General features: G+C 44.5%; 1 protein-coding gene across 4 annotated transcripts in view; it reads left to right on the top strand.

Moving 5' to 3' along the window:
• The window catches only part of ccny (cyclin Y), a 62641-nt gene extending 37971 nt beyond the window's left edge, over positions 1-24670 (top strand). The window contains exons 2-12 of one of the 4 annotated variants that reach the window (XM_021620595.2): positions 1427-1501; positions 2297-2317; positions 3674-3708; positions 3981-4004; positions 6477-6577; positions 6727-6762; positions 7763-7820; positions 8052-8171; positions 12050-12216; positions 20023-20185; positions 21051-24670. In XM_021620595.2, the coding sequence (XP_021476270.1) occupies positions 1427-1501; positions 2297-2317; positions 3674-3708; positions 3981-4004; positions 6477-6577; positions 6727-6762; positions 7763-7820; positions 8052-8171; positions 12050-12216; positions 20023-20185; positions 21051-21167 (917 nt within the window). In that variant the 3' untranslated portion in view covers positions 21168-24670. The remainder of the gene's footprint in view (positions 1-1426; positions 1502-2296; positions 2318-3673; positions 3709-3980; positions 4005-6476; positions 6578-6726; positions 6763-7762; positions 7821-8051; positions 8172-12049; positions 12217-20022; positions 20186-21050) is intronic. The other 3 variants (XM_021620596.2, XM_021620597.2, XM_021620598.2) reach the window with 3 other exon arrangements.
• The last annotated feature ends 2369 nt before the right edge of the window (positions 24671-27039 follow it).

Raw genomic sequence — 27039 nt, 5'->3', positions numbered from 1 at the left:
GCCCAGAGACAGAGACAGGGGGGCTGGGTTGTGGATGTCAGGACTGACAGCGGTCCCCTGGGTGGGGGTCCTGGCCCAGAGCCAGAGACAGGGGGGGCTGGGTAGTGGATGTCAGGACTGACAGCGGTCCCCTGGGTGGTATCCAGGCCTAGAGACAGGGGGGGCTGGGTAGTGGATATCAGGACTGACAGCGGTCCCCTGGGTGGGATCCTGGCCCAGAGCCAGAGACCGGGGGGGCTGGGTAGTGGATGTCAGGACTGACAGCGGTTCCCTGGGTGGGATCCTGGCCCAGAGACAGGGGGACTGGGTAGTGGATGTCAGGACTGACAGCGGTCCCCTGGGTGGGATCCTGGCCCAGAGACAGGGGGGCTGGGTAGTGGATGTCAGGCTTGACAGCGGTCCCCTGGGTGGGATCCTGGCCCAGAGACAGGGGGGGCTGGGTAGTGGATGTCAGGACTGACAGCGGTCCCCTGGGTGGGGGTCCTGGCCCAGAGCCAGAGACAGGGGGACTGGGTAGTGGATGTCAGGACTGACAGCGGTCCCCTGGGTGGGATCCTGGCCCAGAGTCAGAGACAGGGGGGCTGGGTAGTGGTTGTCAGGACTGACAGCGGTCCCCTGGGTGGGGGTCCTGGCCCAGAGCCAGAGACAGGGGGACTGGGTAGTGGATGTCAAGCCTGAGACAGTTAAAGTAATACAATTATTTGCCAGTGCACTAAAATAGGTTGTCTTGGTAAGACATCAAATCAATGCATTCTTATGGTAAGAGATATCTAGGTAGCATCAACATTTTTTTGCAGTGTAACTAATATGTTAATTTTTATTGCCTGGCGCCATGGTAACTTCCGCAATATTCCGTAATTTATGCTGATGGACCTGTTATCAAGTTAACACCCAGTGTGTAAAAGCATCACATGAAAACAGGCATTTGATCAAATAAGACTTTTTCATTGCCGTACCAGTCTGCCTCGATCTCCGCCAAACCGCTGCTCCTCGGCGTTACGCCACCTGGTGGTTGCTATGTTTAACTACATGCTCCCCTGAAATGGACCTTTCAGTCAGAATGTATTTGCATCCCGTTTGGCACCCTATTCTTTCATCTGGGTCCATAGGGCTCTGGTCAAAAGTAGTGCATTATATAAGGAATAGGGTCCCATTTGGGACAAATCCTACACTACTGGTATCCCCAGACAGTCAGTATTCAAGGCAGTCTTTCTGTACTCATGATCACCTTTTTTCTCATCTGTTCAACAAATGGCTGTGTGCGACGCCTCTTTCTCATCAGCATGTGTGTTGTTCCGTGATCCAGGTCTATACCTGTCTGGGTTCGTTGTTTGCCCTCTCTGAATCGATATACAACCATCAGAGTATACAGTACATTGAGCAGTATGCTCCGGAGCTGATGGCTGTTTGTTTCCTCCTTCATCAGATCTGAACATGGAGTACAACCCTTCAGACCATCCCAGAGCCAGCACCATATTCCTCAGCAAATCCCAGACAGATGGTGAGTGTCCCTCTCCTCTCACTCTTTCATTTTCAATCTCTCCTCTCTCTCTAGTACGTTGCACTCTCTCTTTCTCTCTCTCTCTCTCACCTCTCTCTCCTTTTGAATCTCTGTGTCTCTCCTTCTCACTCTCTTTCTCTTTTTAATCTCTTTTCATTTCTCTCTCGCCCTCCTTTTCCTTCCCAATCGCTCTCTTCCTCCCTCACTCTCTTCCTCCCTCTCTCTCTCTCTCTCTGAACACTAACTTCTCCACTACGCTGAGTCATGGGATATTATCTGTGGCACTATGAAGCCTTTTCGTAAAAACCCTTATTTTCAAAGCGAATCCATTTTTACAGTGGTGAGAAGACGACGTCTGCAGGAATGAATTGGAAGTCACAGATGCCGATCGTGTTCAAACTATAATAACGGTTTAATCAAATGAATTTCTCATTTCTCATCTCATGCCTTGCAGCGTGGATGATTTGGCATACAGCTCATGTGTAGCCGACCGCGGGTTGATGTCGTAGTAAAGTATTGCTTTAAGCGTTGTAGATAATTACCGTTTTGTGAGGTGCTTTCTTTGTTATGTAACAGTCTACTGTCCTAGTTAGCGATGGCTGTGTCCCAAATGGGTTCCTATTCCTTTAACTGTACACTATGTAGGAAATGGGGTGCCGTTTGGGATGCAGGCTCATTGATGCAATATGAGAAAGATAAAAAGACAGGAATCGAACTGCATTTGTTACTTGTCACTTTTTACGTTGCTAGGTAAATAGATATATGTAGAGACCGCTTCAACTTTGTCTTTTTCAGTTCCTGTCCTCAATAAGAAAGGTAAGTAGGATTTGGTGTAGGCTGGTGTGACGGGTGCGTGTTTGGCTTGTGTTTTGGGGTATAGCCCTGCTCTGTCGTCTCAAGCTGTGTGCTTCTGACGGGAACACCGCAATATGTTTTTGCAGCAGATTTCTGTGTGTGTGTGTGTGTGTGTGTGTGTGTGTGTGTGTGTGTGTGTGTGTATATACAGCATATGTGTTCATATTTTGTGGATTATTGTAAGCTTTACCTCCTGCATGACGCGTGTTATCTGTACAAACCTAGCCACTTCTGCTAAAACTGGAATGTACCGATGAGACATTCTCGCACACCCAGCCCCTCTGTGCCTTTTTAAGAAGCACAATCAGAGTTTCCCAGCTAGATCAATATTTGAACATGTGAAAATGTGTGATGCCTTGTGTTGCAAACGCTCGCCTCCACGCTTTATTTTAGAATGTGCACAGTGTGTGTGTGTGTGTGTGTGTTTTGGGTGTGTGTGTGTGTGTGAGCTGATTGTGTAGCAAGGTGCCAGAGCTTCACGATGTCAGCGTTGTGCATCTCGTCCTGCCCTGCTTCTTGGCCATGCAGCGCTCCTTCTATGTCGCTACGTCACTCACACACACACACACACACACACACACACACACACTGGATCTCCGTCACCCAATCAGAGCGGCTTCCATACTTGGAGTCAACCCATCAATCGCAGCAAGGCCCAATGAGGAATCATTAGACTACTGATAAACAGTATGAATGCCCTGTATTCACCACACGAATACAATGACATGATTGAAATAAAGCCAGATAGCGAAGTGGCGCTATAGTTATAGACATGACAATATTAGCGTGAATGAACCATTTAGATTTGATGTAATCCCCAGAGGATTTTTTTTAGGGGCAAACGCATGAAAGGATTAATTAAGCAATTAACTCAATTGCTTTGCTTTCTGCTTTCACACAGTTCAGAGGACTAAACGTGATGTTAATTTAAGGCCTTTGAGGAATGAAAAGCATTTGTATTACCCCACAGCCGTTCATCTATGTCAGAAATGAGCATAAGTGTCATTTTGAAGGAAATGTTGAGTTGTCGCAATTATTTGCTTGAGCAGTACTTTTGAGCGATATGTATTTTTTTGTTTTTTTTGAGTTCCCACAAAGCTGATATTGAATAATGGCCAATCCATATAGAGCAGGACAGCCTTGGGATTGACTGCCCCCTGTCAGTAATGGCTGTGTACTGCAACCTGCCTTGACCCCTATCAGCGTGTGTTTGTTTCAACTCCAGGGGATGAACTCTGCTCAATCTTGTGTGCTTAATCATTGACTGTTGCCATGCTGTCACTGATTTCATCTCGCTCTCTCTCTCTCAATTTGCAGTGCGAGAAAAACGGAAGAGCATCTACATCAATCATGTGAGTGTCAATCTCAGATTGGACGCCATATTGAATATAATGCTGTATTTGCATAGAGGATGATGCTGATGAAATCGTTGGCGTTTGCATGGTAATATGCTATGCTTTGTCATTGATTTGAATCAGGTCATTGATGTATGCCCTACTGAATAGAGAATATTTGGTTAGCAGTGTTCCCCTGTCATATGTCAGACTGCATTATTTCTTTGAGCACATGATTGTTCCTGTGATTTTGTTTCTGAAGATTTTAATCAACTTTATTATTTTGCAAGTTAACACACATTTCGGAGAACAAGGTAAAGTATTTTGTATCCCTGGCATTTGTGTGTTTTAGATATAGATTTAGTCTAGATGTGCCTGTTATATCCACTCCTGTCTCTTCTTGTCATCTGAGTACAGAAGCAAAGTGTATGTATGTACAGTATGTATGTACAGGTAAATGCCAAAATAAAGGAAACACCAACATAAAGTGTCTTAACCACGAGCCAGAACAGCTTTTTTTAATTGAACCTTTATTAAACTAGGCAAGTCAGTGAAGAACAAGTACATATTTACTGGGGTGGCAGGGTAGCCTAGTGGTTAGAGCGTTGGACTAGTAACCGGAAGGTTGCAAGTTCAAACCCCCGAGCTGACGAGGTACAAATGTGTCGTTTGTTCAGGCTGTTAACCCACTGTTCCTAGGGCGTCATTGAAAATAAGAATTTGTTCTTAACTGACTTGCCTAGTTAAATAAAGGTCAACATTTTTCTTAAATGACGGCCTACCGGGGAACAGGGGTAAAATGACAGATTTTTACCTTGTCAGCTCGGGATTCAATCCAGCAACCTTTCAGTTACTGGCCCAACGCTCTAACCACTAGGAGACCTTCCGCCCCAAAAGCTTTAGTGCACCTTGACATAAACTCAGCAAAAAGATAAATGTCCTCCCACTGTCAACTGTGTTTATTTCCAGCAAACTTAACATGTGTAAATATTTGTATGAACATAAGATTCAACAACTGAGACATCCGGGCTCGTCGCTGGCCATGGCAGAACACTGACATTCCTGTCTTGCTGGAAATCACGCACAGAACGAGCAGTATGGCTGGTGGCATTGTCATGCTGGAGGGTCATGTCAGGATGAGCCTGCAGGAAGGGTACCACATGAGGAGCATGTCTTCCCTGTAACGCACAGCATTGAGATTGCCTGCAATGACAACAAGCTCAGTCCGATGATGCTGTGACATACCGTCCCAGACCATGACGGACCCTCCACCTCCAAATCGATCTCGCTCCAGAGTACAGGCCTCAGACATTGTTGCCGGTGATGTCTGGTGAGGACCTGCCTTACAACAGGCCTACAAGCCCTCAGTCCAGCCTCTCTCAGCCTATTGCGGACAGTCTGAGCACTGATGGAGGGATTGTGCATTCCTGGTGTAACTCAGGCAGTTGATGTTGCCATCCTGTACCTGTCCCACAGGTGTGATGTTCGGATGTACCGATCCTGTGCAGGTGTTTTTACACGTGGTCTGCCACTACGAGGACGATCAGCTGTTATCCTCTCCCTGTAGCGCTGTCGTAGGCATCTCACAGTACGGACATTGCAATTTATTGACCTGGCCACATCTGCAGTCCTCATGCCTCCTTGCAGCATGCCTAAGGCACGTTCACGCAGATGAGCAGGGACCCTGGGCATCTTTCTTTTGCTGTTTTTCAGAGTCAGTAGGAAGGCCTCTTTAGTGTCCTAAGTTTTCATAACTGTGACCTTAATTGCCTATCGTCTGTAAGGTGTTAGTGTATTAACGACCGTTCCACAGGTGCATGTTCATGAATTGTTTACGGTTCATTGAATAAGCATGGGAAACAGTGTTTAAACACTTTACAATGAAGAGCTGTGAAGTTAATTCGTAAAAATCCAAATATCTTTGAAAGACGGTCCTGAGAAACGGACGTTTCTTATTTTGAGTTTATATTCTACAGTGTCTGGAACTCTATTGAAGGGATGTGACACCATTGCTCCACGAGAAATTCCATAATTTGGTGTTTTGTTGATGGTGGTGGAAAATGCTGTCTCGGGCGCCGCTCCAGAATCTCCCATAAGTGTTCAATTGGGTTGAGATCTGGTGACTGAGACCGCCTTGGCATTTGGCTTTCATCGTTTTCATGCTCGCCTAACCATTCAGTGACCACTCGCGCCCTGTAGATGTGGGAATTGTCATCCTATGGGGGGCATAGCCATGGTAGCCAAAATTAATAGACTGCCCAGCATTTTTATACAAGAATGATGGGATGTTGATTGCTTAATTAACTAAGGGCCCACACCTGTGTGGAAGCACCTGCTTTGAATATACTTTGTATCCTTCATTTACTCAAGTGTTTCCTTTACCCTGGCAGTTACCTGTATGTCTGTCTATATGAATCATGCTGATTGTACATGACATGCTGTACTAGGTTGATGAGATTCATAGAGTGAAAGGGTTGGTGATTGGCTGATATAAGCCATCTCAATGTGCAGTAGACTGATGGATTAAAGTAGAAGCTACTGTTCTTAGCGAAACCCATTCCGTCTGTATGTGTACAGTATGTCACTCATATAAAACCACAAAGCAGGGGTATTAGCTGGTCTACAGCAGTTGTTTCAAGGCTTTTTACAGGACCTGCTGTGAGTGTGCGCATGCCTGTACGTTTTTTGTGTGTGGATGCATGCGTTCTAGCCTGCCTGCGTGTGTGTGTGTGTATGTGGACTGTGGACATAACAGTAACAGCGTGTGATGTGTGTGTGTGTTGCAGCACCATGCTGCTCCAGTCAGACGGAAGTACAGCTCCTGTTCCACCATTTTCCTAGATGACAGCACCGTCAGTCAGCCTAACCTCAAATACACCATCAAGTGGTAGGTTAATCACCAATCAGTCAGTCAACCAATGAATCCATCAAAATGTACTTCTGTTGTGTTTGTAAGAATTCTGTATGCAGTTATCATTGTGAAAGACTAAATTGCAAACGAAATTGTAACTTCATTGTAATGATTTGTCTTTACAGTGTAGCCCTGGCGATATACTACCACATAAAGAACCGGTAAGAATGACCTGTTAGGATGGGGCAAAAAACAAACAAAAGATGACTATTGTAAAATATACTATGTCTGTCAAATGCACTGTATGTCGAAGAGTTATTGTCCATTGTTTAAAGTGGCTAGTGATACATGTATTACATAAAGATGGCAAGATGCAGTTGATGGTATAGAGTACAGTATATACATATGAGATGAGTAATGTAGGGTATGTGAACATTATATTAAGTGGCATTGTTTAAAGTGGCTAGTGTATGTAAACTTCCGATTTCAACTGTACAATAATATGTGGGGGATTGGAAATGATGCAGACAATTCCATAGATGGAAGCCACAAGCCCCCCCCCCCCCCCCAAAAGGAAAAGAAAGAATGATCTGTCACATTAGAATCAGCCTCTCCTAGTGCTATTGCCAGCCCATGTTATACTGTAGTCCTATGTTGAAAGAACATCCCCCCCCGTCACTGAAGGTTATTACATTCTATTTGGACATCCAGCATCAATAATGGGTGACGGAGGGTCACACATAAAAGTCAGCCTTTGATAACACGAACAGACCCCCATTGCCCCCCTGGCATGAGTCCAGAATTCCAGTCTTTAGAGGTCTAGTACTTTAGGTACTGTGAGTATGTGTCTGAAATGACACCCTTTTCCCTTTATAGTGTACTATATTTGACCAAGGCCCATAGGGCTATTGTCAAAAGTAGTGCACTACGTAGGGAATAGGGCGCCATGTGGGACACCATTCTGAGTGTTCTGTGGCAAGATGGATCAATGTGCCTTTCAAACAGAGTGGCGAGGTCACTGAGGCTGTGTTCCCCTATTGGTCTACAGCCTGACTGACTTTGTAGAGGATCGAAACAGCATCCCTCTCCTCTCCTCAGTCAAAACAGTCAAAGCCACAGGGTGTTTGTGAACGAGCCTCCGTACTTGGGTCTCGTGACTGGTTACTGTCATCACTTGTCATTCAGCAACTGATCTGCGTGGCCTTTTTTTTGTCATTCCAGGGAGATCGATGGGAGAATGGTCTTAGATATTTTTGATGAAAAGCTTCATCCACTTACGGTAAGACTTTTGTAGTTATATATAATTAATACATTATGGGATATGCTTGTGTATTAGGCTGCATTTACACAGGCAGCCCAATTATGATTATTTTGACACTAAATGGTCTTTAGATCAATTCAGAATTGGGTCAGACTTTGGTCAGAATTGGGTCAGAATTGGGTCAGAATTGGGCTGTTCCCATGTTTCATTACTATATTATCTGTCTCTTTGCTCCTCTGTTGATGACAGAAATCTGAGATTCCTGCGGACTATGAAAAGCACGACCCGGAGCAGAAACAGATCTATCGCTTTGTCCGGACGCTGTTCAGTGCAGCCCAGCTCACTGCAGAGTGTGCTATCGTCACACTAGTGAGTGACATCGTCATCACACCCTGCCACACAACACTAGGAGGGAGTGTTGCTCCCATTTAATAACATCTTAACTAAATGGCACCATATTCCCTATATAGTACACTACTTTTGACCCGGGCCCATAGGGCTATATATGGAATAGGGTGCAAGTTGAGGTACATCACTGTCATTTTGGGCCTACTTGTCCTTGTTCAGGTCAAGTTAAAGTACATGGGTCTTTCTAAACACTGAGGATTTCCTACACTGGACAACTTGTTATAACTTATTAATAATAATCTGCATAAAATGTTAATGTCAAGATACAGTATATGGCCGAGGGATCATAGCTATATTCAATAAATTCTCGAGTTGATTAACAACCTATGTTTAATCCTTTTATCATGTTTGGTGTCTTAAAGGATTTGTCCAATATCTATTCCTTATGTAGTTCACTGCTTTCAACCAGGGCCTTTCAGCAGTAAACCCCCCCCAAAACAGCAGGTGTTATTGGGGCGGAGCATAGCCTAGTGGTTAGAACGTCGGGCCAGTAACTGAAAGGTTGCTAGATCGAATCCCCGAGCTGACAAGGTAATAATCTGTCGTTCTGCCCCTGAACAAGGAAGTTAACATATTGTTCCTAGAATTTGTACTTAACTGACTTGCCTAGTTAAATAAAATAAAAAGTAAAAGTAAAAATTGGAGGATGTTTCCGAGAGGTGTTCTGCTCTACAATGGTTTACACGGAGTACACAAACAATTAATAACGTGTCCGTGACTAGGGAAATTATTCAGACCCCTTGAATATTCCCACATTTTGATAGGTTATGCCTTATTCTAAAATGTATTAAATCGTTTGTTTTCTTCATCATTTACACGGAGTACACAATGCCCCATAATGCCCCATAATGATGAAGCAAAAACATGTTTTTAGGTATTTTTGCTAGTTTATTATAAATAAAAAACTGAAATATCACCTTTACATAAGTATTCAGACCCTTTACTCAGTACTTTGTTGAAGCACCTTTGGCAGCGATTACAGCCTCGAGTCTTCTTGGGTATGATGCTTCAAGCTTGGCACACTTTCATTTGGGGAGTTTCTCCCATTCTTATCTGCAGATCCTCTCAAGCTCTGTCGGGTTGGATGGGGTGCATTACTGCACAGCTATTTACAGGTTTATGTCCGGGCTTTGGCTGGGCCACTTAAGGACATTCAGAGACTTGTCCCGAAGCCACTCCTGCGTCATCTTGGCTGTGTGCTTAGGGCCCTGGTCCTGTTGGAAGGTGGACCTTTGCCCCAGTCTGAGGTCGTGAGCGCTCTGGAACAGGTTTCATCAAGGATCTGCTCCGTTCATCTTTGCCTCGATCCTGACTAGTCTCCCAGTCCCTGCCGCTGAAAAACATGCCTACAGCATGATGCTGCCACCACCATGCTTCACCGTAGGGATGGCGCCAGGTTTCCTCTAGACATGACACTTCGCATTCAGGCCAAAGAGTTCAATCTTGGTTTCATCAGACCAGAGAATCTTGTTTCTCATGGTCTGCCCCAAGCGGGCTGTCATGTGCCTTTTACTGAGGAGTGACTTCCGTCTGGTCACTCTACCATAAAGTCCTTATTGGTGGAGTGCTGCAGAGATGGTTGTCCTTCTGGAAGGTTCTCCCATCTCTACAGAGGAACTCTAGAGCTCTGTCAGAGTGACTATCGGCTTCTTGGTCACCTCCATGACCAAGACCCTTCTCCCCGGATTGCTCAGTTTGGCCGGGCGGCCGGCACTAGGAAGAGTTTTGTTTGTTTCAAACCTCTTAAATTTCAGAATGATGGATGGCCAGTGGACCTTCAAGGCTGCAGAAATATTTTGGTACCCTTCCCCAGATCTGTGCCTCGATACTATCCTGTCTCGGAGCTCTATTGACAATTCCTTCAACCTCATGGCTTGGTTTTTGCTCTGACATGCACTGTCAGGTGTGTGCCTTTCCAAATCATGTCCAATCAATTGAATTTACCACAGTTGTAGAAACATCTCAAGGATGATCAATGGAAACCGGATGCACCTGAGCAAAATGTTGAGTCTCATAGCAAAGGGTCTGAATATTTATATGTAATAAATTTGCAAAAAATGATAACCTGTTTTCACTTTGTCATTATGGGTATTGTGTGTAGATTGCTGAGGATTTTTATTGATTTAATCCATTTTATAATAAGGCTGTAACATAATAACATTTTGGAAAAAGTCAAAGGGTCTGAATTCTTTCCAAAGGCACTGTACAGTATGTCATGGAGGTGTTCTTAATGTTTTGTGTAAACCATTGTAGAGCAGAACACCTCTCCACTCTGCTTGGAAACGTCCTCCATCCATCTCAATAACACCTGCTGTTTTTTTGGTTTACTGCTGAGAGGCCCTTGTTGAAAGCAGTGAACTACATAAGGAATGGGTTTCCATTTGGCATGCAGCCCCGGCCTGATGGAGCTTTGCTCTCTGGCCCTGAGATGTGTGGTCCTCCTGTGGTGTTCTGACACTCCATTGTCTGGTTATGACTTCACTGGCCTGTCATCTCTGTCACTTGGGATGATCTGGTTTCCACACACACACCGCACGCCTGGCCCACAGACTGTCCCATTGACCCCACACCCTAGAGGGAAAACAGGGATGGATGCCGACAGTAATTGAATAGGGAACAGGACCAGTTTCAGCTGGAGAAAATGCGGAGGTTGTCCTGTGTTTTAGAGTCAGAGTGCTGATCTAGGATCAGGCCCAGCTTGTCCATTCATAGCGATTCAAAATGCGAAACTGATCCTAAATCAGCATTCATCCTCTGAGACGCTATATGAATACGGGCACTGGATGGGTGATGTTGTGCTGGGTGGGTGGGTGGTGTTTGACTTTACATACTGCCAGTGGTTAACAACACAATGTTTCCATGTTGGAAGAGTTTCCGTCTTCACTGTGTGAAGCCATGACAGGGATGCCGCTGTGCATCACAAGACAAACTCTCCAAAAATGTGGGTGCCACGTACCCTGCCACCTCCGCTGTATGTAATCCTACGCACACATTTCCAACAAGTTGTTTTGTGTAGAAGACCAGCTGTGTATCTAGGCTTAGGTTTGGGTGAATCTAGATGTACAATCTGAAGCTGTAGGTGATGAATTCTGTGGACAATAGAGGAACGGAGCACAGTCCTTGGAGACTGCTGGATGGAATAACTGAAGTGTGTGTTCTATTAGCAAGTCTGACACATACAGTACAGGCCTCTAGATTCACCACCCACCTACCACATAGCACGGACTGTGTCTTAAGACAGACCAAACACATTTCCTCAAGGAAATGACTAAGATGATGATACATTGAGAGAATATAAAATAAATTGCTGTAAATTAGACTACTCCTAATATATTGTGCCTAACGGTTCAGTGCATTTTTTTTTTAATTCACTGACAAACTGAATGGAGACTGTGGCTGTGATAATGGAAAGGCTTTTTGATTGACATGTATATTTTACGAGAAAGGCCAGAGAAACTGCATTACATCAGGTTTTGACATGGTCTGTTATTTTGGCTTTGTGGAGACGGAATGCCAGGGGAGTTTGGAATGGAACATTCATTCCAGAATCTATTCAGGCACACAGAGAACAGGGTAATTATCTGGATCTGAAGTAATTATCTTAGATGAGGAAGAACTGTACTGTATATTGTTGTTCATACATCATCTGGGAAATGTCAATTTGTTATTTGAATTTTTCACAATTCAACAAGATTCTTGTTTTTGCTCCAATTATGTATTGAATTGAGTCTATCACACACCAGACCAGAGGATAGTTGAGGAATGTCTTTGACGTCAGACATCTTTTAAAAGGAGGACTGTCTTTGTCATCTATTTCTTTCTTTATTTTTCTCTCCCAGGTGTACCTGGAGCGCCTGTTAACTTATGCAGAGATAGACATCTGCCCAGTCAACTGGAAACGTATCGTCCTGGGAGCCATTCTGCTGGCGTCCAAGGTGTGGGACGACCAGGCTGTGTGGAACGTAGACTACTGCCAGATCCTCAAAGACATCACCGTGGAGGACATGTGAGTCTGGAACAGTCCATTAAGCACACTAACCCAGATCAACCAGCAGCCAGCTAGTCCATCTAACAGTTTTCAGCAGAAGCTACAGGTTAAATCTGTCTCCTTTTTACAACAGACTTTCAATTGTCCTTATGCAAATAGACAGGGTATAGACCGTCTATTGTAGGATGCATGCATGCATGCATAATAACAGTATACATTATCTCATGTAGGGATAGGCATGAGTAATCGAGTACTCGAACGGACGTCAAAGCTCGATTTCTAACCAGAGATGGTGCAAAACTATTTACTGGAATGCTCGTTCATTTGCCTTGACTCGAGTTTTCCATTTGTACATGTGCATTTGCAGGGCACAACTAAAAAGAAACCAAGCTAAGCATCACACTGTTCTTCTCCCTAAATTCCCTTTCCACTCCGTGTCTCATTCACTCAGTTGTGTTCCACCCGCTCCCTACACAGGTGTGCTGAGTGAGCACACAAGCTCCCGTTAGGCCTACAGAAATAAATATGTACAACAACATATCTAACTGATGTGATACACAAGCTAAATTCCTTGCCAAATGAGGACAGTTTTATCACCAATTCAAAATGGACTGGTTGATCGAAGTATGAAAATATGTGTTCCAACAACGAGCTGCAGTTTTGGAATAATTGCTTCCAGTCTGGTTTCTACTTAAGATACTTTGCGAACTGCTAGTGCCATTTAGAATTGTTTAGCCTAGGCAATAACCCTCCCTAAACATAGACCGGTTCCACACTGAAAATATGCCAAAACATTATTTTGGTGAAGACAGAGCGTATTTTCATCAGAATCATTTCAGAAGATGCCTACTCACCAAACGGATGTTGTAGCCGTAATTCCTCACCGTACAGTGTTCAATGTGAAATTGTTCATCCATTTACAAAATTCCAAAATGGTTTTCTAATGATCAATTAGCCTTTTAAAAATGATAAACTTGGATTAGCTAACACAACATGCCGTTGGAACACAGGAGTGATGGTTGCTGATAATGGGCCTCTTTACGCCTATGTAGATATTCCATAAAAAAATCTGCCGTTTCCAGCTACAATAGTCATTTACAACATTAACAATGTCTACACTGTATTTCTGACCAATTTGATGTTATTTTAATGGACAGAAAATGTGCTTTTCTTTCGAAATCAAGGACATTTCTAAGTGACCCCAAACTTTTGAAAGGTAGTGTTTACTTTTTCAGCATAAATCAAATGTCTGCATATCAAAAATAACACCGATGATTTTTAAATTTTGTTTTAAAAAAAAAAAGTCTCAACTCACCAAATGGAGCACATCACTTCGCACTGGCAACCGTTTTCCTTTGTAAAAATATTCTGTTATTTTATTCTGTTATATTACATAATGTTTTTTTACTATAAAATATGTGCTTTTTGACTGTGATAAAGGCTCAGGAAATAAGGGCATCTTGTCTGCTAAATGAATAAAACAAGGCTATGCCATTGCACAGCCATAGGTTTCTACAAGCAAGCGTCACTGCTGATGTTCCTGCCTTTTTGAAGATTGTGTTCCACGATATAATATAACCAGTTGACATTACAGTTTCAATAAATGAATCTTAAATGGCACTTGCTTTTTTATTTACTTATATATTTCTTTTTATATATACAGTTGAAGTCAGAAGTTTACATACACCTTAGCCAAATACATTTTAAACTCAGTTTTTCACAATTCCTGACATTTAATCCTAGTAAAAATTCCCAGTTTTAGGTCAGTTAGAATGACCACTTTATATTAAAAATGTGAAATGTCAGAATAATAGCAGAGAGAATTATTTATTTCAGCTTTTATTTATTTCGTCACATTCCTAGTGGGTCAGAAGTTTACATACACTCAGTTAGTATTTGGTAGCATTGCCTTTAAATTGTTTAACTTGGGTCAAACATTTTGGGATGTTGCTTCAATACATCCACATAATTTTTTTCCCTCATGATGTCATCTATTTTGTGAAGTGCACCAGTCACTCCTGCAACAAAGCACCCCCCAACATGATGCTGCCACCCCCGTCCTTCATGGTTGGGATGGTGTTCTTCGGCTCGCAAGCCTCACCCTTTTTCCTCCAAACATAATGATGGTCATTATGACCAAACAGTTCTATTTTTGTTTCATCAGACCAGAGGACATTTCTCGAAGAAGTACGTACGATCTTTGTCCCCATGTGCAGTTGCAAACCGTAGTCTGGCTTTTTTATGGCGGTTTTGGAGCAGTGGCTTCTTTCTTGCTGAGCGGCCTTGCAGGTTATGTCGATATAGGACTTGTTTTACTGTGGATATCGATACTTTTGTACGTGTTTCCTCCATCTTCACAAGGTCCTTTGCTGTTGTTCTGTGACTGATTTGCACTTTTCGCACCAAAGTAAATTCCTCTCTAGGAGACAGAACGCATCTCCTTCCTGAGCGGTATGACGGCTGCATGGTCCCATGCAGCCGTCGCGTACTATTGTTTGTACAGATGAACGTGGTACCTTCAGGCGTTTGGAAATTGCTCCCAAGGATGAACCAGACTTGAGGAGGTCTATATATTTTTTTCTGAGGTCTTTTTCTGAGGGCTGATTTTCTTTTGATTTTCCCATGATGTCAAGCAAAGAGGCACTGATTTTGAAGGTAGGCCATGAAATACATCCACAGGTACACCTCCAATTGACTCAAATTATATCAAGGGCCTAGTGGTTAGAGCGGTTGCAAGTTCAAACCCCCGAGCCCACAAGGTACAAATCTGTCGTTCTGCCCCTGAACAGGCAGTTAACCCACTCTTCCTAGGCTGTCATTGAAAATAAGAATTTGTTCTTAACTGACTTGCCTAGTTAAATAAAGGAAAAAAATCAAATAAAATTAGCCTATCAGAAGCTTCTAAAGCCATGACATCATTTTCTGGAATTTTCCCAGCTGTTTAAAGGCACAGTCAACTTGGTGTATGTAAACTTCTGACCCACTGGAATTGTGATACAGTAAATTATAAGTGAAGTGATCTGTCTGTAAACAATTGTTGGAAAAATGACTTGTGTCATGCACAAAGTAGATGTCCTAACCGACTTGCCAAAAATTCTTTGTTAACAACAAATTTGTGGAGTGGTTGAAAAAGGAGTTTTAATGACTCCAACCTAAGTGTATGTAAACTTCCGACTTCAACTGTGTGTATATATATCTATACACACACATTCACACACACACACACACAACATGTGGAGTAAGTCAAGGGGTATGAATACTTCAGATGAATTTTAGTACTCGGAAATAATAATGCAAACAGTAAAAAAAAAATGTAATAGTCAAATGCCCATCCCTAATCTCATGCTCTACTGCCAACCCCACTCAGTGCTGGGAACAGTCGGGGACAAATGCCCATCCCTAATCTCATGCTCTACTGCCAACCCCACTCAGTGCTGGGAACAGTCGGGGACAAATGCCCATCCCTAATCTCATGCTCTACTGCCAACCCCACTCAGTGCTGGGAACAGTCGGGGACAAATGCCCATCCCTAATCTCATGCTCTACTGCCAACCCCACTCAGTGCTGGGAACAGTCGGGGACAAATGCCCATCCCTAATCTCATGCTCTACTGCCAACCCCACTCAGTGCTGGGAACAGTCGGGGACAAATGCCCATCCCTAATCTCATGCTCTACTGCCAACCCCACTCAGTGCTGGGAACAGTCGGGGACAAATGCCCATCCCTAATCTCATGCTCTACTGCCAACCCCACTCAGTGCTGGGAACAGTCGGGGACAAATGCCCATCCCTGATCTCATGCTCTACTGCCAACCCCACTCAGTGCTGGGAACAGTCGGGGACAAATGCCCATCCCTAATCTCATGCTCTACTGCCAACCCCACTCAGTGCTGGGAACAGTCGGGGACAAATGCCCATCCCTAATCTCATGCTCTACTGCCAACCCCACTCAGTGCTGGGAACAGTCGGGGACAAATGCCCATCCCTAATCTCATGCTCTACTGCCAACCCCACTCAGTGCTGGGAACAGTCGGGGACAAATGCCCATCCCTAATCTCATGCTCTACTGCCAACCCCACTCAGTGCTGGGAACAGTCGGGGACAAATGCCCATCCCTAATCTCATGCTCTACTGCCAACCCCACTCAGTGCTGGGAACAGTCGGGGACAAATGCCCATCCCTAATCTCATGCTCTACTGCCAACCCCACTCAGTGCTGGGAACAGTCGGGGACAAATGCCCATCCCTAATCTCATGCTCTACTGCCAACCCCACTCAGTGCTGGGAACAGTCGGGGACAAATGCCCATCCCTAATCTCATGCTCTACTGCCAACCCCACTCAGTGCTGGGAACAGTCGGGGACAAATGCCCATCCCTAATCTCATGCTCTACTGCCAACCCCACTCAGTGCTGGGAACAGTCGGGGACAAATGCCCATCCCTAATCTCATGCTCTACTGCCAACCCCACTCAGTGCTGGGAACAGTCGGGGACAAATGCCCATCCCTAATCTCATGCTCTACTGCCAACCCCACTCAGTGCTGGGAACAGTCGGGGACAAATGCCCATCCCTAATCTCATGCTCTACTGCCAACCCCACTCAGTGCTGGGAACAGTCGGGGACAAATGCCCATCCCTAATCTCATGCTCTACTGCCAACCCCACTCAGTGCTGGGAACAGTCGGGGACAAATGCCCATCCCTAATCTCATGCTCTACTGCCAACCCCACTCAGTGCTGGGAACAGTCGGGGACAAATGCCCATCCCTAATCTCATGCTCTACTGCCAACCCCACTCAGTGCTGGGAACAGTCGGGGACAAATGCCCATCCCTAATCTCATGCTCTACTGCCAACCCCACTCAGTGCTGGGAACAGTCGGGGACAAATGCCCATCCCTAATCTCATGCTCTACTGCCAACCCCACTCAGTGCTGGGAACAGTCGGGGACAAATGCCCATCCCTAATCTCATGCTCTACTGCCAACCCCACTCAGTGCTGGGAACAGTCGGGGACAAATGCCCATCCCTAATCTCATGCTCTACTGCCAACCCCACTCAGTGCTGGGAACAGTCGGGGACAAATGCCCATCCCTAATCTCATGCTCTACTGCCAACCCCACTCAGTGCTGGGAACAGTCGGGGACAAATGCCCATCCCTAATCTCATGCTCTACTGCCAACCCCACTCAGTGCTGGGAACAGTCGGGGACAAATGCCCATCCCTAATCTCATGCTCTACTGCCAACCCCACTCAGTGCTGGGAACAGTCGGGGACAAATGCCCATCCCTAATCTCATGCTCTACTGCCAACCCCACTCAGTGCTGGGAACAGTCGGGGACAAATGCCCATCCCTAATCTCATGCTCTACTGCCAACCCCACTCAGTGCTGGGAACAGTCGGGGACAAATGCCCATCCCTAATCTCATGCTCTACTGCCAACCCCACTCAGTGCTGGGAACAGTCGGGGACAAATGCCCATCCCTAATCTCATGCTCTACTGCCAACCCCACTCAGTGCTGGGAACAGTCGGGGACAAATGCCCATCCCTAATCTCATGCTCTACTGCCAACCCCACTCAGTGCTGGGAACAGTCGGGGACAAATGCCCATCCCTAATCTCATGCTCTACTGCCAACCCCACTCAGTGCTGGGAACAGTCGGGGACAAATGCCCATCCCTAATCTCATGCTCTACTGCCAACCCCACTCAGTGCTGGGAACAGTCGGGGACAAATGCCCATCCCTGATCTCATGCACTACTGCCAACCCCACTCAGTGCTGGGAACAGTCGGGGACAAATGCCCATCTCTGATCTCATGCTCTACTGCCAACCCCACTCAGTGCTGGGAACAGTCGGGGACAAATGCCCATCCCTAATCTCATGCTCTACTGCCAACCCCACTCAGTGCTGGGAACAGTCTGGGACAAATGTCCATCCCTAATCTCATGCTCTACTGCCAACCCCACTCAGTGCTGGGAACAGTCGGGGACAAATGCCCATCCCTAATCTCATGCTCTACTGCCAACCCCACTCAGTGCTGGGAACAGTCGGGGACAAATGCCCATCCCTAATCTCATGCTCTACTGCCAACCCCACTCAGTGCTGGGAACAGTCGGGGACAAATGCCCATCCCTAATCTCATGCTCTACTGCCAACCCCACTCAGTGCTGGGAACAGTCGGGGACAAATGCCCATCCCTGATCTCATGCTCTACTGCCAACCCCACTCAGTGCTGGGAACAGTCGGGGACAAATGCCCATCCCTGATCTCATGCACTACTGCCAACCCCACTCAGTGCTGGGAACAGTCGGGGACAAATGCCCATCTCTAATCTCATGCTCTACTGCCAACCCCACTCAGTGCTGGGAACAGTCGGGGACAAATGCCCATCCCTAATCTCATGCTCTACTGCCAACCCCACTCAGTGCTGGGAACAGTCGGGGACAAATGCCCATCCCTAATCTCATGCTCTACTGCCAACCCCACTCAGTGCTGGGAACAGTCGGGGACAAATGCCCATCCCTAATCTCATGCTCTACTGCCAACCCCACTCAGTGCTGGGAACAGTCGGGGACAAATGCCCATCCCTAATCTCATGCTCTACTGCCAACCCCACTCAGTGCTGGGAACAGTCGGGGACAAATGCCCATCCCTAATCTCATGCTCTACTGCCAACCCCACTCAGTGCTGGGAACAGTCGGGGACAAATGCCCATCCCTAATCTCATGCTCTACTGCCAACCCCACTCAGTGCTGGGAACAGTCGGGGACATTTTGCGTTGTGAACTCAGAATAATCTTGATATGGGGTCAGTGGTGGTTTAGTCGGTGTTGGGACAGTCCGGTGTTTTGGAATCAGGCATGACTCAGGTCTGCTTCCCCCAGTCTGGTGCCCAGGGCTGGGGCTTGGGTATAGGGCTGCGACAGGGGCTGGACCTGAGACTGGGGCTAGGGTTGAGGCTAGAGCTTGAGCTGAGATTAGGGCTGGGCCAGGGGCTGGGGTACGGGCTGGGGTCTTGAGCGGTGGTTGGGGCTGGGGTGTTTTCAGACAGGCGGTATCTGCGGCATGGGTACAGTCTGAAGTCTCATAGCCTGGTAGACAATAGTTAACCAAGGCCACAGGCCACTGGGGTTTCGACCCCCTTACCCAAAATGAATCACAAACAGACTATGTGGATTATTTAGAGACGTTATCTGACACCTTGAATGTGTAGCCGCCAGTAAACCTCCTGACCCATCCTGAGTACACAGTTAGTTTTAAGACTGCTTGTTGTCCCGACCCCCTCTCAGTGGGCTCATAGAACATAGCCCTGAACCCAAAACAAATGCATGCGATTCTTTCTCTTGGTCTCTCTCTCTCTCTCTGAGGAGTAGGAGGAGGAGAGGAGTTTTATTAGGCAGAGCCTCCACCGCTCCACGGCTGGCTAAATTTAGCTCGTCTGTTGCTGCATGAATTAGAATATCTATGTAGGTGGTGAGAAAAGCCCGATGCTTGGTGTAGCAGACGTCTTTAACCTTGTGAATCAAAGACCGGGGCTTTGCTACAGAGACACAGACCGACCAATTAGGCTGTCTCAAGGATGTCAGAGAAACAGTCGGTCAGGGGAAACGGTCAACTGAAACCAATCAAAGCTAAGCTGCATCCACAGTTAATTGACTTGATACCATGGAGTCTGTAATTTGTATTAATTCTAAAAGCTTAGCACATAAGACAGTTGGCGACGTCTCTTTTTCAGTTGTTTAGTTCTTCTTACAGATCAGTTCAAGACACTGACTGGTGATCATTTCTTTCGTTCTCTCTCTCTGTCTCTCTCTCTCTCCGTATGAAGGAATGAGCTGGAGCGTCAGTTTCTGGAGCTGCTGCAGTTCAACATCAACGTTCCGTCTAGTGTTTACGCTAAGTACTACTTTGACCTGCGCTCCATGGCCGAGGCCAACAACCTCAGCTTCCCTCTGGAGCCACTGAGCAGGGACAAGGCTCAGAAACTAGAGGTGAGTCGCAGTGGCGCATACAGTCGCTGCTTCTCCACCATCCCATCAGCTGTGAGGATGCTGATCTTGTTTTCGTTGACAGCATTCAAAGGACCTACACAATGCTACTTGTTTATAGACACTGCTACTACTGTCATCACCAACTAATTGAAGCCTCTTTGAAAACAGCATGCACAATTCCTTATCATTCATTTGTGCTCCAGAGGGAGATTTTCTCCTTCCCCTTTCATCAAGATATTAACTCTGTAAAACATGGCTGGAGGATGCACAAACACAATGGCAAGATATAGCCTGCTAATTAGTGGGCAGTGAGCACAGTGTGCATTTGACAGAGGTGGTGGTGTGTTCTCTGCGTTCGTTTTGTGTCTGTGACGGAGGACGTGTGGCGGCATTCGTTGCCATGTAATTATCTCCCCAGCAGCACCAGCGACCCCCTTCTCTCCCATCCGCTCTTCCTCCTCATCCCTCCTTCCTCCCCTTCCCCTCGTCCCCCTGCCTCTCCGCTGGGCAATTAAGGTCTGAAATGAGCCCTTGTGGTATGGATGCTTGTTGAGACGTCGTGTCGTGTCGTTCTCCGTTCTCTGTCAGTGGAGCTGTAATAGTACTGCTTATCTGCTGGTACACTGATCACTGGAGAGGGAAACAGGCAGAGTTTTGGATCGTATTCAATATTGATCTGACTTGTTAAAGAAATGCCACCAAAGATAATAAGTGATCTTGCTCTGTTTCAGAGCAGAATTATGAATATCCCTACATTTTTTGTTATTAGGCTTCCATTGTAGTTTATGTAGCTCTGTGTACATGAACATAGAATAATATAAAACATAATTAACTTTGTCTTATTGTGCATTTTTCCATGTCTCAGGCCATCTCCAGGTTGTGTGATGACAAGTATAAAGACTTGAGGAAAGCGGCCAAGAAGAGGTCTGTGAGTGCAGACAATCTGGCGGTGGTGAGGTGGAATCCGGCCATCATATCCTAACAGCGTCCTTCGCCACCAGGAGGAGGACAGCGCATCCACCATGACGGAGACATGACATGGCTGCCTGGCCTGGGAGGTCACGGGTTAGGGCAGGAGAACTTAGACTCAGAACTCAGTTGTCCAGTTGCGTCTGTGTGGTTTGTTTCACACAGAAATGACCTGCTGGCACTTTTGTGGATAATAAGTGTTATCGTTGCTCTGATGGTCCACTTGTGTACTGTACATACAAGATGTCCCTCTGGTTGTCTGAAGTTGAACTTGAGTCCTACAGGTGACTTGGTGACCAATGGCAGAAGAGCAGTGGCCAGATGGGAAAAGATTAAAAGAACGTTGGAAAGATCAAGAGACAGTGGAAAGATTTGAAAAATCCTAGAATAATAACCCATAAACTCAAACAAAAGCATTCCAATAGCCATTTTAAAGGTTGACTGTCTTGTATAGAGAAGAAATCGCTCGGGTATACTGTACATTCCTATGATTTTCAAGGATTTCAGCAAATTCCTCTCTAAAGCACAATGTTTTTTTTCCCGGGTAACAGGCAAACCTAATTTGTACACATTCCTGAAATATAGAAATGTCTCTACTTTCCTTGGAGGCAGTAACAAGAGCTCATCAAGTGTTATTCTTACTGTGTTTGGTTGCAATGAAATCAAACTGCCAAAACCTCAAGGGTTTCTTTCTCTGTAACGTTTAACAAACTGCACCTGTGTTTGAGTTTAAAATGGCAACTGTTTTGTATTTACATTTACATGTACCAAGAGAGGGAAAGTGAAGTGAGAGATATACAGTAAAGGAAGACAGACATTTGAAGAATAACTTAATTAGGGCGATAAGACTGATAAATGAAGTTCAGTTGAAGGTGAACAAAATTATCTTTATCTTTAATTGCATTCCCTTCTATCTCTAGCTATACCAATTTGCCACTGAGTGATGATTATCTAAAACTATTTCACACATTAGTTCTATCTCTCTCTTTCTCATGGCCAAAATGATACAGGTTGCGTCCAACAAATGGCACCCTTTTCACTATATAGTGCACTACTTTTGACCAGGGCCCATAGGGTAGCCATTTGGGATACTACCCACAGTGAAACATTCCAGTGAACATTCCGCTCACGCCAAGCAATATTCATGTCCCACTTTGTTTCATGCTAGGTCTCGAATGACGTACTGGGATGAGTTTGAAGGACAAGCCCTCGAATAGAAAGGAGAAAAACATCTTCCAAGAACAGGAAATAACTAGTATAAGTAAGACAAAATGGTGAGTTTGAACATCCATATAGTGTATTCACTGCCGTTTTTCTGACCTGTGGTGCCTGTAACATGCTAGTGTAACATGGAGACCTTCCTTTTTAAAGTGCAACTGGGGTTGAGTTTTTTTCTTGAGTGTTTATTTTTTAAATGACTGATCTTCCAACTCCTAAAGAAACAGCAGAAACGTAATTTCAGAAAGCCAATTTGCATGATGATTCTCCAATATATTGGAAATGTATTTCTAAAAATGTCCTACAGTATATTAGAACAAAAGGACGTTTATTGATTAACAAACACTGTTCACAAAACCATTAGGAATAAATCAAATATAATTATTTAGCAAATGAAATGATTTTTGTACAGCGTATATAAGATATCAGTGTGCAGACAAAGAGCACATTAACTTTCAAACATGGAGAATTGGGGTGAAATATTTATAAATATCTGATCAGTATTTACATTTTTAAAAATGTCAATGTGTTATTATACCAGATATGAGGAGAGTTATGTGGAAGCTGGTATTATTTTATCTAGAATCTAGATAGTAAAACCATTGGAAGGAATTTTAATCTTTGTCAGGATCTAGTTTTTCATATCAAGTTTGCATAGCTCAGATAAACTACAGTGAATGATGGGTTCATGTGTTTTTCACACTCAAACATTGAATTGAGGCCGTTCTGTTAGACTCTCTCATCTTATCGTACATACATTTTCTGTGACTGTATGAATGATGTTACATGTTACATGGTTTTATGATATCCCTGTTGCAAAACCAGGTATGTAAGTGAAACATTCCTCTTGTTCTTGATGCTGTTTTATTTTAAAGTTGTTGAGTTCACGTTGTTTCCCCTCTCTTAAGCAATCTTAACTATTGAAAAGATAAAAGCAATTCCTTATCAAGGGTCTCTACAGTTGTTGTTTTCATAGTTTTATTTGATAGCATTCCGTGAATACCAATCAGCATTCATTCAAACCATTCATCAGGACCAACTATCTGCCAGATGTTTCACTTTCATATGTAAAAAGGGATGGAGTTGAACCAAAGTATCAGACAATGAAGGACTAGCCTTGGAATATGTATTGTTGTGATATAATAGATCCCCTTTGCACGTGATCGGAATGGTATAAGTACTCTGAAACGGAACTGTTGGAATGGCATGGCCTTGGAAACAGAACAGTTGGAATGATGTGGGGACTCTGAAACGGAACTGTTGGAATGATGTGGGGACTCTGAAACGGAACAGTTGGAATGATGTGGGGACTCTGAAACAGAACAGTTGGAATGGCATGGCCTTGGAAACGGAACAGTTGGAATGATGTGGGGACTCTGAAACGGAACTGTTGGAATGATGTGGGGACTCTGAAACGGAACTGTTGTAATGATGTGGGGACTCTGAAACGGAACAGTTGGAATGATGTGGGGACTCTGAAACGGAACAGTTGGAATGATGTGAGGACTCTGAAACGGAACAGTTGGAATGATGTGGGGACTCTGAAACGGAACAGTTGGAATGATGTGGGGACTCTGAAACGGAACTGTTGCGTTCTATGGCGCTGTGACTGTGAGCGACTGGAGTGCAAATGTCTTTGGGCGAGAAGAAACAGACGTTGTCGTGAGGAGACAGTAGAGGTATTTCTAAGATTGTATATCTTATTTATTGTATGTATGTGTGTGTGCATACAGTCTGATGTTGATTTCTAGAAATGAAAATGAACTCCTCATGCTCTATGGGCCCGAGCCTGTGGTATAACCTAGGCTAGGGACTGGGGTGATAGTCGTGTGCACTAGACTCTACCTCTGCATAGAGTTTTTACTTCTTCTACCTTTTCTCTTTCTATCTCTTCTACGACAATGTTAGGATTTACCAATGCAACTCTCAGTTGTCAATGATTTCCTGTGCTAATGAAAGAAACTGCTGTAGTTGTGTGAACTCTGTTTTTACGTTTTGTTTTATAGTTTATTTCTGGGATTTTATTGCTGTTTTATGTTGTTTGTCCCTGTTCTCAGTTTGCCCAATGTGGTTAGTCTGTATCTTTTTGAGTACTAATCTCTTAGTTAATTGTAGCCTACATTCTAAGAAGTGATCCCAGGACCAACAACCCTAAGGGACTGGAGTCTGAATAAGCCGCGGTCTCTCTCCCTATATGGACTGTTCTAACTATGATTGTAGTTTAACTGATGTGCCCAGTTCAGAAGCAATGTTTAGAAACCTGCACAATAAATAAACGTTTAAACCTTGCAATAAAAATACCACGTGTCACTTTACTTGGACGTGAAAATGTAGCATTCGTAAAGTCTTCATATACAAATGTCAGTCCCTGTGTTTTATATCATCTTTTATAAATACTTTATGTCGTTGTTTTTTGCTGTACTTGAACGGTATCAGTTCCATTTTCAATGGGGGGCGTACTCCTGTTTATGCAGTACGCGTCTCCAAGTCAAGTGTATACTACAGTGTCACCCATTTGACTATGAACCTTGCTTTGGTTCTGTGGTGGTCAGGGCTACTTAGCACGTCTATCGGTGTCTCTGATTGAGCAGCCCTGGAAGAGAGACGATGATTCTGTCACGTCGTCCCAATGTAAAGGACTGGGTCGATGTCGGTGCAAGAGAGACCGTTTTGAATGAGAAATATGAATGTAAAGTTGAATTAGTTGGCCGCTAGACTACCTTCCGTCAATGTTATGTCCTATTGTGCCATTCAAAGTTGGTCACTCACAACGTTAGGTATCTGGAGTTCAAGCAGGGCCTATTTTTTTAAAGAAGATCACCACTACACATGACTTCAGGCCAAAATCAAAGTAGTTATTTTTTTTTTTTTAAAGGAAAAGTGAGTCGTTTCTATTATTCTGCTAATGTAGCCTATGTTGTGATCGGTATGCGTGTTTTTTTCTCTCCCTAAGAAACAAAGATTTAAAAGCCAGAAAAGCTCTATGTTTACACTCGCACAGTCACATTGTCACTAAGGACCGTGTATAATCCTCCATATTAGCCCAGATTTACATTTCAAATACTGAGTGGTAATTGCTGCGCTAGTCAATTGATTCTCTGCCGTGACATTTACTGAAGGAGAGCTGTAGGCTAATGAATAACATGCTGCCACATTTCTTATAAACACACACCTGCAGGACCATCTCTGTGCTGAACCAGCCAGGAGTACTAATATGTTACACAGGGAAAAGCTTCATTTGATGAAATATTGGTTCAAGTGATGTGTGGGTGTGATATTAATAAGTCTACCAAGCTGAGGGAGAGATGATAATCAGTTAAGAAATCCTACATTTATTACAAGCCAATGAGGTTGAACAAGGACCAAAGCAATACAATCTGTTCAACTGACTGGTGATGCCCATCACAAAGTAAATGTATTCCTTTGGTCCATTTATTTTAGTATGGCCATTGTGTATCCTTAACGTGCACATTTGCTGATCGAATGGAGCCATTCAAATAGCAACGTGCTTAACCTGTTTCCCAACCTTTTTAAAATAAGTAATTACCCATGTTTTACAGACATTTACAGCAAATCCACTGCAGTCCTCAAACACACATGCACATGCAATGACCCCCCACGCTCAACCTAAATCCCCCTGGGTATTCACCACAGCCCGTAACTTAATCCCCACAAAGCAGCCTCCACACATGGAACAGGTTTCCACACAAGTACATGATAATAACTGGAACTCTTTGTTTATGTTTATTTATTTTTTATTTCACCTTTATTTAACCAGGTAGGCTAGTTGAGAACAAGTTCTCATTTGCGACTGCGACCTGGCCAAGATAAAGCGTAGCAACTTGACACATACAACAACACAGAGTTACACATGGAATAAACCAAACATACAGTCAATAATACAGTAGAACAAAAGAAAACAAAAAGTCTATATACAGTGAGTGCAAATGAGGTAAGTTATGGAAATAAATAGGCCATGGTGGCGAAGTAATTACAATATAGCAATTAAACACTGGAATGGTAGATTGGCAGAAGATGAATGTGCAGGTAGAGATACTGGGGTGCAAAGGAGCAAAATAAATAAATAAATAAATACCAGTATGGGGATGAGGTAGGTAGATAGATGGGCTGTTTACAGATAGGCTAAGTACAGGTGCAGTGATCTGTAAACTGCTCTGACAGCTGGTGCTTAAAGCTAGTGAGGGAGATGTGAGTCAACAGCTTCAGAGGTTTTTGCAATTTGTTCCAGTCATGGGCAGCAGAGAACTGGAAGGAAAGACGACCAAAGGAGGAATTGGCTTTGGGGGCGACCAGTGAGATATACCTGCTGGAGCGCGTGCTATGAGTGGGTGCTGCTATGGTGACCAGTGAGCTGAGATCAGGCGGGGCTTTACCTAGCAGAGACTTGTAGATAACCTGTAGCCAGTGGGTTTGGCGACGAGTATGAAGCGAGGGCCAACCAACGAGAGCGTACAGGTCGCAATGGTGGATAGTGTATGGGGCTTTGGTGACAAAACGGATGGCACTGTGATAGACTGCATCCAGTTTGTTGAGTAGAGTGTTGGAGGCTATTTTATAGATGACATCACTGAAGTCGAGGATCTGTAGGATGGTCAGTTTTACGAGGGTATGTTTGACAGCATGAGTGAAGGATGCTTTGTTGCGAT

The sequence above is a fragment of the Oncorhynchus mykiss genome, chromosome 11, assembly GCF_013265735.2.
Source record: "Oncorhynchus mykiss isolate Arlee chromosome 11, USDA_OmykA_1.1, whole genome shotgun sequence".
Taxonomy (NCBI): domain Eukaryota; kingdom Metazoa; phylum Chordata; class Actinopteri; order Salmoniformes; family Salmonidae; genus Oncorhynchus; species Oncorhynchus mykiss.
The sequence above is the reverse complement of the archived record's forward strand: the minus strand, read 5'-3'. Positions and strand labels throughout refer to the sequence as shown.